This window comes from Hylaeus volcanicus, chromosome 1, assembly GCF_026283585.1.
Source record: "Hylaeus volcanicus isolate JK05 chromosome 1, UHH_iyHylVolc1.0_haploid, whole genome shotgun sequence".
NCBI lineage: Eukaryota > Metazoa > Arthropoda > Insecta > Hymenoptera > Colletidae > Hylaeus > Hylaeus volcanicus.
In genome coordinates this window covers 1,018,513-1,030,714 of record NC_071976.1, presented here as the reverse complement: position 1 = coordinate 1,030,714, position 12,202 = coordinate 1,018,513, and the positions used below count along the sequence as shown (strand labels likewise).

At 38.2% G+C, this 12,202-nt stretch overlaps 2 protein-coding genes across 5 annotated transcripts in view; one reads left to right on the top strand and one right to left on the bottom strand.

Annotated features, from left to right (window-relative positions):
- LOC128873581 (gamma-aminobutyric acid receptor alpha-like) overlaps nt 1-12,202 on the bottom strand; it is a 51,834-nt gene that overhangs the window by 30,420 nt on the left and 9,212 nt on the right. Inside the window, exon 1 of one of the 4 annotated variants that reach the window (XM_054117288.1) lies at nt 5,664-5,853. The exons of the other annotated variants lie outside the window; for them this stretch is intronic. The gene's annotated coding sequence lies outside the window, so the exon portion shown is untranslated. Of the gene's footprint in view, nt 1-5,663; nt 5,854-12,202 lie in introns of those variants that run through there. 4 annotated transcript variants of the gene reach the window in all.
- LOC128884551 (uncharacterized) lies at nt 7,732-12,174 on the top strand. Its single transcript, XM_054137996.1, has 10 exons — nt 7,732-8,151; nt 8,928-9,054; nt 9,167-9,299; nt 9,421-9,555; nt 9,639-9,719; nt 10,327-10,678; nt 11,250-11,376; nt 11,470-11,602; nt 11,675-11,812; nt 11,992-12,174. Exons 1-10 carry the CDS (start codon nt 7,857-7,859, stop codon nt 12,052-12,054), a joined length of 1,584 nt encoding a protein of 527 aa, XP_053993971.1. The 5' UTR covers nt 7,732-7,856; the 3' UTR covers nt 12,055-12,174.

Here is a 12,202-nt window from a genome sequence, read left to right as displayed (position 1 = left end):
GAAAAGCTGAATCTGTTGAGTGAACACTTACAAGAAAACGCGAAACGCGTAATCTTGTGTTTTCTAAAGGGATTTCTTCTTGGCGCTTCCCTCGGAAAACTCCAGCTACTCTGGAATAATTTAAGACGTGGCGCGCGTTAACGTGGTTTTCCATCAAATGGCTACGCTTGACACAAAATTGCAAGATGATGACCTTCGTATACAGGGTGGTTCCGGGAACTGGGACATGTTCTGAAAAACGTTGACTTCTAGAAAAACCTGACACCACGCCATTTTCTAATATATCTCGGTTAAAAATTTGAAAGAATTTTCTTCTAAATGTATTCGTGCATTGAAATCTGAAATTTCATGTTGCTCGTTAGCTGTGCGACTTAAAGAGATCTTCTACTTTGGAATTTAAAGAAACTGATCGATTTTTCGATATATATTCAAGAATAAAAAATACACATGTTCCTGAAACGTGTACAAATAATCACGCAAAGTTTAAAGAAGCTACTGGCAACGGTATTCGAGAGAGAAAATGATCGAGCGTCCCTTTTTAAAGTTCCAAGACAGACCATCCCCTTGAGTCAGATATAATCGTAAAGGGGTTGTAAAAGCGAAGTTAGATCCTCGTTTAGGGGTTCCTTGGCTGCGTGCTGACATTTCTGGATCACCTGCGTGTTCACGAGGGGGTTGGTAAAGCCGCGTAACCGCGATAAAAGATGTATGATGAAAAACAAGGATGGGGGTGGGAGCAACGAGTTAAACGGAGAAACTCCGCCTGAAGAGCACTCGAAGATGGCATCGTCAGCAATATTCAGGATCTTCTTTGTCCTACCCCCCACCACGGCCATCGTTCTCTCTTCCTCCCCCTACACTTTGACTTCGACCTCCAACGCGGCCCACCCTCTTTCGCCTTACATCCCCGATAACCTATATTCCAGCCGCGGAAATTCAAGGAAAGAATTTCTCTCTTAACCTGCATAGAGCAGTCGTTGATTTCCGTAAACGGTGGAACGAACTCGGTTACTCCCTTTGGCTAACTCCCCATGCAACGTCCTGTCCCCTCCCCCCTCCCCCCCCCCTCTGTACCTAGAATTCGTCCAATTTCTGATGGCGACTCTGCGACGAACACTTTTTGGGAGTGAAGATGAGGGGGGCGATGATTCGTAGCGGAGCGAGCATCTTTCTGAAAGCTTTGAGAATTTACTTGTGAGTCGATGACGAGGGATGGGAGGAACAACCCTTTTTTCAACGATATTTCTCTTTAAGGGAGTTTTAGTTGTACCCGGTGATACCTTGTTTCTTTTAAATTCTTGTTTTTCGCGACTTTTGCATTATGTTTTTTATACTTTTCAAATGGTCTAGATAGGGGTGTAGAAAATCGAAAATAAAATTGAAATTGAACGAGAAGTAAAATTAAAATTAAAGTCGAATGAAAAGTAAAAGTAAAAGTAAAAGTAAAATAAAAATTGAATGAAAATCATGAGAATCACTTTTTTGGAAGCATGGAAGGGCCAAGAATGGAATACTTCATCATCGTTGCGTAACAGCGTGGAGAACTGGACAAGGAATGAACGTCATTCGCGTTCGATGTAGATAATCGCGAATATTATTCTCCCTCGCACTTCGAATGCGTTTCTCGAGCCAAATACCAATAACATACAACTCGGTGTATCATTACCGTATTCGTTTCGATCCACTCTGAAACACTAGGAGGAAGAAGTACCATGGTTCCATTTAAAAATGGAACTGGCACCTTTCCAGAGCTGTCCCAGCAAAATGGAAGGAAAATAACGAAAATTAACAAAAGAATCCCGATTAGAAGTGACAATACAAATTTTGCCATTTAATAAAACTAAAATTATATGTACACTTTGTAGAAACTTGAAGACTTTAGTATCGTTCTATAATTCATATGATAGTCGTTTTATCGTTCAAATAAAAATTGTCTATGTCTACCTAGATAAAGAAATTTATGCCACTAGAATGACATTCGTGTGGCGATAATGAAACATTTTTCCAGTAGTCCATTATTGTTAATAGATTATGTATCTCGTTTCCTAGAATACAAATGAACACTTTACATCTGCTAGCGTAATAAAAATTTCTTTACTTTTACGTGGATACTTCATATTTTGTTTCTGTAATATTATCTTTTTTCCTATGCTTTTCGTACTGTTTCACTCTTTGAAATTGAAGGGATCGTCGGAACTAGGCCGATTACTAGACGAATTACGTATCGTGCAACACACGGAGTTTCTTTTCATTGAGGATGACACAGAAAAACGAACAAAAGGGGTTACGCGTCTTAAAATTCTCATCTGAAAGCGTTTGATTTTGCAGGAAGTATTCTTTAGAAATGTAAATCTCCGACGAGAAAATAAACTTTTTCGAAATAAACTAAAATTATTTCTAAGTATTTACAATTCATGGGCTTACAACATATATATATATATATATATATATATTTTCATTCGTTTAATCTGCTTACGTGGCTTTGATACTTTCGTTTGCTTCTGAAACATGATTCTAATTGAAGTGTTCGACAAAAGTGTCTTGGGTAGAATCGAAGATATTGGACTCTGGAATGGAATCGATAAGAAAGTTCGTCAATTTTCTCTTAATTAAGGATGAAGCTGCATCCCAGTTTATTGTGATTTGTCAACAGAGGACCCTAGGCAATCTAAAGTTCACGTAATCAATCCCATAATAATTGGAGCGAATTCGTCGTTAATTAATAATCATATTTAATATCCTATTATTATCTTAAAAAGAAGTAATTGGATTTAACATCATATTAATTTTCTCTGCCATTTCGACTAAACTAAATGCAATAATCCATCCGTTTTAGAGAATAATCTAAATACACGGTTTCGGTTACGCGAACACTCCCCTTGTTTAACGACAGTTGTTCGAGCAATTAACACGTATCAACACAATCAACGCGCTCGAAAACTTGTCTCCCAAAATGTTTGGAAGTCCGATATTCCAGTAGAAGCTCTGTTTACTCGGTAAACGTATTTATTCGACGAACGTGCGCCTCGTTCTTTGTACTCGCGACAAATTCAATCAGATTTTTCCATTTTCTTCGACCAGACGATACTCATATTCCTCGTAAACCACGCATTCATTATTATGTTAAATATACATATATATACATATTCTTCGTTATATTTTTAAGTAAATATTTTAATCTCCATCTATTTTTATCCTTGCACACATTTCCATTTTTATCTTTATGCTCCCCGATATGATAAAACTACGCCGAGCTGTTGGTGTTTCAGAAAGTGGTAGCCGTGAATGTATCATACAAGGTGTGTCGCCACTCCCTGGTTCGCAGGCAGAAAATAAAGAAACTCACCGAGTGGAGTATTTACAAGCAGGGAGTATACAGTTTACAGAGGCCGTTTTATACGTGGTTTCGTGTCAAACCTTCAAGGATTCATTTCGCCAGATGATGAAGCAACCCGGGATTGAGAGCCTCCAGGAAAGTAGAAGACTTTCGTGAGCATCGCGGGCCAAGCAAACATGGAATATTGCAAATTAAACTCGACTTCGTATCTGGCCTAGCCATGGCTTCTTGTCCTGTGCGAAATCATGAAACTATGATGAGCCTGTTCCTCGAAACAAAGGGTTCCCCAAAAGGACAGAATTTTCTTCTAAAATAAAAGAATTGTATTTCATTGAAAGACAAAATCCTAGAATCTCTTTTGGAAAATCCTCTGCATCTTCCAATAAAATTTCCAAACTCCATTTCAACCCCATCCATTCGTGAAAGTCGTCACGATACTGCGCCCTGTACGAAACCTATTTTATCCTACCTATTTATGGAGAGATTTCAAGCCTGCAGATTCGTCTTCCTGTTTCCAAATTCCTTGGCTCCTCATCCCACATTTTTCCCATTGCTCCATCGCGTTTATCTCGCAGACGTCCTATCCCTCGGCACATCCTGAATCGCAAGTCTTGAACTCAGTCTAGCGAAAATGGCGATAATCCTGCGACGATCGATCGCGTGACGCCTTCAAAAATTGTCGATATGTACAAAACTAAATGATAAACTGATTGTCTACCTGCGCAAACCTAATCAGAGAAATAGGGATACAATAGCGAAAGCTTAGTGTTCCTGAGCTAGGCACTCTAGAGTTTTTCTACCAATACTAATTGTAAGTGAAACTTAGTGGTTACAATGTAAAAAAAAAGAAAACGAATTTTCGCATTATTTCTCTCTCGATCGACGCTGACGAGTAGCTTCCTACGTGGAAGTGTCCTTTCCAGACGAGCCGGAAATTGCGAACTGCATCGACGGAGATATGATGTGAAACGTCACTGCGGATAGGAGAGAATCTTTCCAAGTTCTTCAAGCCGTCTCGTTCAGCAGTCTTGACTTTGGCAGAATGCCAGGAAACAACCTGGTTACCTGCAGAAGGATGTCGTCAAAAGGCTCCTAACAATGCATCTACGGTTTTGAATAACCATGTCCGATTATTTCCTTTGCTTCATTTCTTACGTGATGTGCTAATTAGCAGGCACGCGAATAATACAGAATACTATTTCACAGGATATTACGAAAAGAGAGGGTCATTCTAAAAGTCTTTGGAAGATCCTGCAGCCGCTATCAAGGATTGCGATACAATTGTAGTTAATGTAACATTAATATAATTCGTATGAAATTAGAGAGACTCGTTTGCTATTTGTACAAGCCAGTGGAGATCATTGTTAAATTTCCAGATTATTGAAACGTCCCGTCGATAAATAGCGGGGATTCGAGTTGATGAATAGACGCGATTCGTCTTGAGAAATCACTCGAGATCGTTCTGTGACGGGACAGCCATTTGTGCTGTACTCCGTCGTAAAATTCCCGTGAATTCGTAAATACCTTTCATTGTAACATTTTACATGGATTCGAAGCTAAATTTTATAGCTAATGAAACGATCTTTAGACAGAGAAAAATTAATTTTTTCTTCGATTTAACAAACAAAGTTTTATATCTTTAGATATAAAAGTCGTATAAGGCGATAAAAAATTGTTACACGATCGATCTTGCGGAGTTTGGCCAGCTGTAAAATCTAAATAGTAATTCAGGATTATATCGTTTAGACACGAATTCCCTGACCCATTTCGCGAGCAATCTGCCAAGAGAATTATGATTTTCATGCTGACTTGCAGGCGGCTTCTCATAGGCCGATGCGTCGCGCCGCGCGGATCGCCGGAAACAGGTAATACACGGAATACGATTTTCCGTCCAGCTAAAAAGGATATTAAAAACATACACAGGCTGACAAAAGAACTGTAACTTTCAGAGATAAATAAAACAAAACGAGGCAGACCGGAGCAGACTACGCGATCGCGACGAATTTCTCGGTTAATTAAACAATTTCGTGCGATGGAATGCATGGAAAGCGATCAACGTTCTCTGCATTCTATTTTCATCGATATATCAATTTTAATTAACAATTGTATCGCTGATATTCGAATCAGTATCTTCTGTACTATTCTCTTGGGATCTGTTTGCATCGATACTCGTAAATAATGTTAATTTTAATTGATGATTGTACTGCTTGTATTTGACTTAGTTTCTCATATACGGTAGTCAATTCTTTGACTCAAAGCGATCAAATTTAGACAACCTATCGCTAGGTACATCCTCAAGAACGTGTAAAACTATGCAATTACTTACTCATTGGTGGATGACAAGAATTTCTGTTGCTGAAGCCAGTGGCGACATGTTAATACCTCCTTAATGATATGTTCTATATATGAAATGCACTAATGCGGACTTGACATTTGAACGTGGACGTACTGGCAAAGCACAATTTACATCGTCATCGGTTTAATACCAATGGTTAAAGATTAATCGTTTCGGAATAGTGCTGCTCTATGTCGATGTCTATTTCACAATAATCTGTTTCCTCTGCACTTTATATGATAAGAAAAAGTTCGTAAACGCACACCTCTCGTCAAAAAAATATTATCAAAAGTTCAAACTCATCGAGTTGATACGTAAACGTCAATCAAATTGTCTACAAGATAACTGTTTAAAAAGCATACAGAACACCCTGGCCCGTGTTTATTATATAATTTATTGTAAACAAGGCACCCTATCGCTATTTGATCAGAATCTAATCTCGATTATCAAACGGATAACTTTTCTATATTTCATACCGTTTGTGGACAAGTTTCCCAAGGAATCCACATATACAACAAGGTAACTCCCGAGTATTCCGTTGCTCCTCGAAATCGCTAACGATTTCTTCAAGTTTTCGACTGTATCTATTTCTCGACACCACCTGCTTCCGTCTCGAGAACGAATCGATAGGAAGTAAATCAAGAAGAAGCGAACAGGAGTTACGTCTAACAATTGCTCAATGGAATTCAATCCCAACGGTATGCTGGCAATTCGCACGACTATTTTCTCGATTTCTCTGTCTAGAATTACAGAACTGGTTCGCCAATTGGTTCTTGGGGAATGCTGAAATAATCCGTTGGATCATCTATTTTTTTCGAAACGAACCAACCTCATCCCAAATATTGCAGCTTGTGACTAATTCCCATTGAGTAAATCTACTTCGATATCTAATCTTTTCGAAACACCTAAGCACTTCAACTCTTCCAGCAATGAAAACTAATGACTAAGCAACTTCTACCGAGTAAACGTACTTCAACTCCTAATCCCTAAAAATGAGTAGATTAGACAACGTGGTTTCCCTTGAACCATTTTCCTTAGAACATTTCCCTGTACATGTAATAATCCTGACTTACGACTCCGTTCCAGTTTGCTAGGTCATCGTATAGAAACGTATCTGTTTCATTTGAGATATTCCAAGTTTACAATTGTTATCACGGCAATATCTTACTGAAAGTAGATAGTGCTTAAAATTCTTCTTCCGTAATAGAGATTAATAGAAAATATTCGCCTGTCATGTTACATGATAGCTTATGGAAATAATGTGTTTCTTCACACAGTAAACAAATTACGCTGCGAAACAATAAAGATGTAAAGAATATTTTTCTTTTATTGTTCTATAATTTTTCGAAATATTAATTATTGTATTCAAACTTGAAGCAACACTCGCGTGATTTGATAGGGAAATCTGGAAAAGATACAAGAATTTCTTGTGCGACTATAAATGATTGATAATGTACTTCCATCTAGCATGATCAGAGTAATTGCGTCTTGAGCCATGACTATGTGAAAAGGAAATCACAAGAGTTTACGTCATCGTTGTGAATAATATCATGATTACTAAACGACTTTACTGCAACACGTATGATTTCATTAATCTGTCTACCAAGTTTTCTTTATCATTATAATGACGTCATCAGTTGAATAGAATTACTATAAATAATTTTATAGTAATTCATTGACACCTTCGAACGGATTTCATCCTCGACAAGGTACAAAAATAGCAAATTTATTCGTAAGAAAAAAAAGTAAACAAATCCTTCGCTCGTTCACCTTGAAAGAAGCAAGTCGGAGATACGTATAGGAGAAGATTGCTGGAACATTTATTTATTTCTACTCTCACGGAAAAATTTGGAATTTTTATTTTTTGTTCGGAATAAAAAAACATCGACTCTCAAGAGCTGGCTTGAAGATTAAGATATTCGCAGATATACTAGTTTCGACTGTTGTCCTTACACGAACTAAACTAGCGGAGCTCGCGCAACAGCGATCAATTGATGGTTATTGTTGTCTGATTGCCATGAGTCACGGTTTGTAGAGTCGAATGATAGTCACGGAATGAGATTCGCGCGTTACTAATCGAAGTTGCGCGCTGGCATTGTGGTAGGAAAACTGATATCAAACTGAATAAATATACCGTTGCATCGCGCGAACAGTTCAGACCTGTTGGAACAATACTCGTGAAAGATGGATCGTTTCGCTGGAAAGATAGCAATAGTGACTGGCGCCAGCAGTGGTATCGGTGCTGCGACCACGAAAGCTTTTGTGGAACACGGTGTTAAGGTGGTGGGTCTGGCGAGAAGAGTGAACAAGCTCGAGGAGTTGGCTGCTAAACTGGGCAAGGATAAGTTCTACCCCATAAAATGCGACCTGACGAAAGAGGAAGACATCACGAACGCCTTCAAATGGGTCGAGAAGAATCTAGGATGCGCTTGTATTCTCGTCAACAACGCTGGAACCATCGTTGCGGAACCAATCATAGGTAGAGAGTCAGTTTCCTGGGAGCTTTATAGCTAGGAGGAAGCTAAAAATCAAAGTGCTTGCAATTTGAAAAACTGGAGGGTTTATTTGATATGAACAGCAGATATGGAAATTAATTCTGTGTCTTTGTAAGGTAAACTTGTTCTTCGTTTAAAAAGAAAAAGATTCTGCTATCCTTGTTTAACCGACTGACTTCATACTTGAATTAAAGTTGTCGAGAACCTATTATAAATGATTGAATACGAAGTCTTCCACAAGGTCGTTATTCTTCACTTCTTAATAGAGGTTTACCAGTCATATACAATTCAAGTTCAAGGTCTACTCAAGTCACCCAAGTGCCTAATCGTCTATGTACCCCTTTATATAAAATCAAGAATTCATTTAATGAAGTTTTCCTATTACCAAGATGATATATACAGAGATAAACTAACTTTCTAAAAATATGTGTCACTATGTGTGCCTACGTAATTAATACTGAACGAGCAATTTTAGTGACGTATCATGCCACGCTAAGCTGAAGTGGATAATTGGTACTCCCGCGATTACACAACATACGTCGAGTTTCCAGGCTCGAGAAACTTGTTAGACACCCAACGAACATCTCTAGAATCTAAAATTTAGCTATTACGTTGTACACAATTCGTAACAAGGAAAACAGGCTCACTAAGAAATATTACCGAATCAGACTGTTATCAGCATCTATTGTTATGGTACTCGTTTACTCTTTTAAGATTCGATGGAAACGAGCAAGGAGTTATATTGCGCTTTCTGTTTCAGCCTCGTCCACCGAATCCTACTACAAAGTGATAGATACCAACTTGATATCGGCAGCAATTTGCGCACGAGAATTTGCACAGGCTTTGAAGAAGTGCGACAGGCCTGGACACATAGTTAACATCAACAGGTATGTAGTTACTCAGTCTACGATCAAATAAACGAAAACGCGAAATATGACAAAATCGAACAAAGTGAATTTGAAATATCATCTAATTACATACATATGGATATTTTTGCAGCATAGCTGGACACTATGCGGCAGCCTTACATATTCCAGTTGGTATGTACGGGGCCAGTAAATATGCGTTGACGGGATTGTGCTCGGAACTGCGCCACGAATTTATTATGAACAAACAGAAAATAAAGGTTACGGTAAGATTTTATTTCCTTAACACCTTACCATCGAAAGTAATGTATTTAATTCCTTAGTGAAACTCTGTTCCAATTGTTCCAAAAATTGTTCTAATCTCACGATACGTTTATATTTTTCCAGAGCATCAGTCCTGGAGCAGTGCAAACAGAAATGTTTCAGAATGTGGCAAACGCTGATAGCACTATACTGGTATTGACGGACAAGGACATCGCTGATGCAGTAGTTTATACCGTAGGAACCCCACCAGGTGTAGAGGTAAACATTGATAAATATATTCCATTCAATTATATTAAAATTTTAGAATGTTAAAATATAAAAATATTGATCGTCCTTTCAAGGTCCACGAACTCACAATTATGCCACAAGGTGAAATCATCGGCATTCCAGCGTCAATGGCAGAGAAATATATCCAGGCTCAGGCTAAATAAACCTTTACGATGCGATTCTTTATAATTAACGCTACTTTTATCAGAATCTAAAAACTTTGTAAAAAATTAAATAAATTAAAATTGTACTCTGCCTTAACGAGAAAATGCATTGTTATCGTTGCGAACTGTCATCCTAAAGTGATTTGTATAATGTATTACGTCGCTTAGTGTTCTTTCTGTAACATAGTTATAATTTAAACTGCGCACCTCACGAAAATAATGCAAAACGTGTAAGTGAATAAATTACCCTTTCTAGGAACAAGATATTCAATCAAAACAGCATTCAATGTGATATATACGTATAGTATGAACGTAAAGACGGAGAATTAATTTCTACACTTGTAATTAGTTAGAAGAACAACAACAATAAGCAAAAGTAGACCACTGAAATTCCTATATACAGATACATTACCCAACAGACTGTTGAACACTTTGGAATTTCTATAATAATTAATCACTGGAAATTTCGTGTCGATAATTAACGATTCTCGTTAGTCGTGGACATATTCAAGTGTTAGTCATAATTTCAATGTGAAAAGAATATGCATATCGCAAATTTTTCATTCGTATCGCAAGTGACGGATAACACGAATGCAATATAAAGGCAACGGAAAATCGCGTGGTCTATCAGTGCTCGAAGAACAATATCGCAACGATGGATCGATGGATTGGAAAGGTAGCGATCGTGACTGGCGCCAGTGCTGGTATTGGTGCGTCAACTGTGAAAGTCCTCGTGGGCTATGGCGTAAAAGTGGTCGGTTTAGCTAGAAACATGGAAAAGCTCGAGAAGATGTCCGCAGAACTGGGCAAGGATAAGTTCTACCCCATAAAATGCGACCTGAGGAAAGAGGAGGACATCACGAATGCCTTCAAGTGGGTTGAAACCAAGCTGGGAGGCGCTGACGTGCTCATCAACAATGCTGGGATTGCTACTTCACAAATGATCATTGGTAAAAGAATTATCATTCACCTGGAAGAAAGGATTTATTTGTTTCTAGTGTCTATCCTCGTAAAGTTTGGAATATGTAAACCTTGTATTGCTTATTTTAATACATTGTATGAAGAAGACAAGTGCCTTGTGCATCGAGTACACATGGTGTGTTATGGATATACGCAGTCGATTCATGAAATTACTTCGGAAAAGTACGCCATCCATGAAATTTAGTAACAGGAACAATATTTGAGATATTAGTTTTAAATGTTGCTTCGTTAATCATACTTTCAAAGATATGGGAAGCATTTGCAAACTTGACGAGTACTACATATGCGCAATAGATAACAAATGGCACCGATTCTTACTGCTGTTCTCAATGTCACGAAATAGTCTCTTGGGAATACATTATTGGCTTAGACATTTTAACATAGAATAATTCATGTTGTAAAATACCAATGACGATTTAATTTCTGTCCTGTCAAGATTAGACCCTATGACTCTATGCATGGTAAATCTGTAAAACCAATTTTTCCTTCAAAATATATATCCAATATCACCCTTATATATAGTATTTTCTTTCGTTACAGAGAACCCCACCGAGGAATACCGAAAAATATTAGACACCAACGTACTCGCACCAGCAATTTGTTCGCGCCTGTTCGCGCAGTCCATGAAAAAACGCAATGGATCTGGCCACATAATTAATATTAACAGGTACATACGTAATTCCTCAAACATATACGTAGGCAACTTAAGAACACGAAGAATATAATAAACCTCAAGGGAGTGTTTTTGAAAATTTTGTAGCATCGTCGGTCACTTCGCGGAGACTATATTTCAACCAATGGGTATGTACCCGGCCAGTAAATACGCTCTGAGGGCATTGTCCACGGAACTACGACACGAATTCATCAACTCTAAACTGAAAATAAGGGTCACGGTAAGATTTTCTAATAGTAGGTTTTAGCCACGATAGCGAATAGAATGATATGTCGCGTTCATATTCCGACAGAGCGTCAGCCCTGGAGGTGTAGAGACGGATTTGGTGTATTGTCTACCCGATGAAATTCTTAAACAGGTGAAAATATTGCACCCCAATGACATCGCCGACGCAGTAGCTTACGCATTAGGAACACCAGAAAACGTGGAGGTAAACGGAAATAAATGTATTGGCTTCGATTACGAGGGGTTTTCCTTTGATTTTAAAAGAGATGGGAACCTACATCCTCCAGGCTCCTTCTTTCAGTCTTCTGATATTTGGCAAACCCTGTTTCATGAAAATCTTCACGAGGATTCTCTCTATTCTACACGATTAACATTATATTTCAGATCATCGAAATCACGATAATGCCAAAGAACGAGTATATCTACGCTCCAGCACCGAAGAAATAAATTCACATTTCTAAGCAGCGTTGTAAGCTTCACTGTGTCAGATATTAAAGCTATAAGTAATTTGCCTGTGTACAAATAAAGTTGTGCAAAAAATAAAGGAGACAGAAACGTTTCCAAAAAGGTGTACGATACGTTGACTCCATCTACA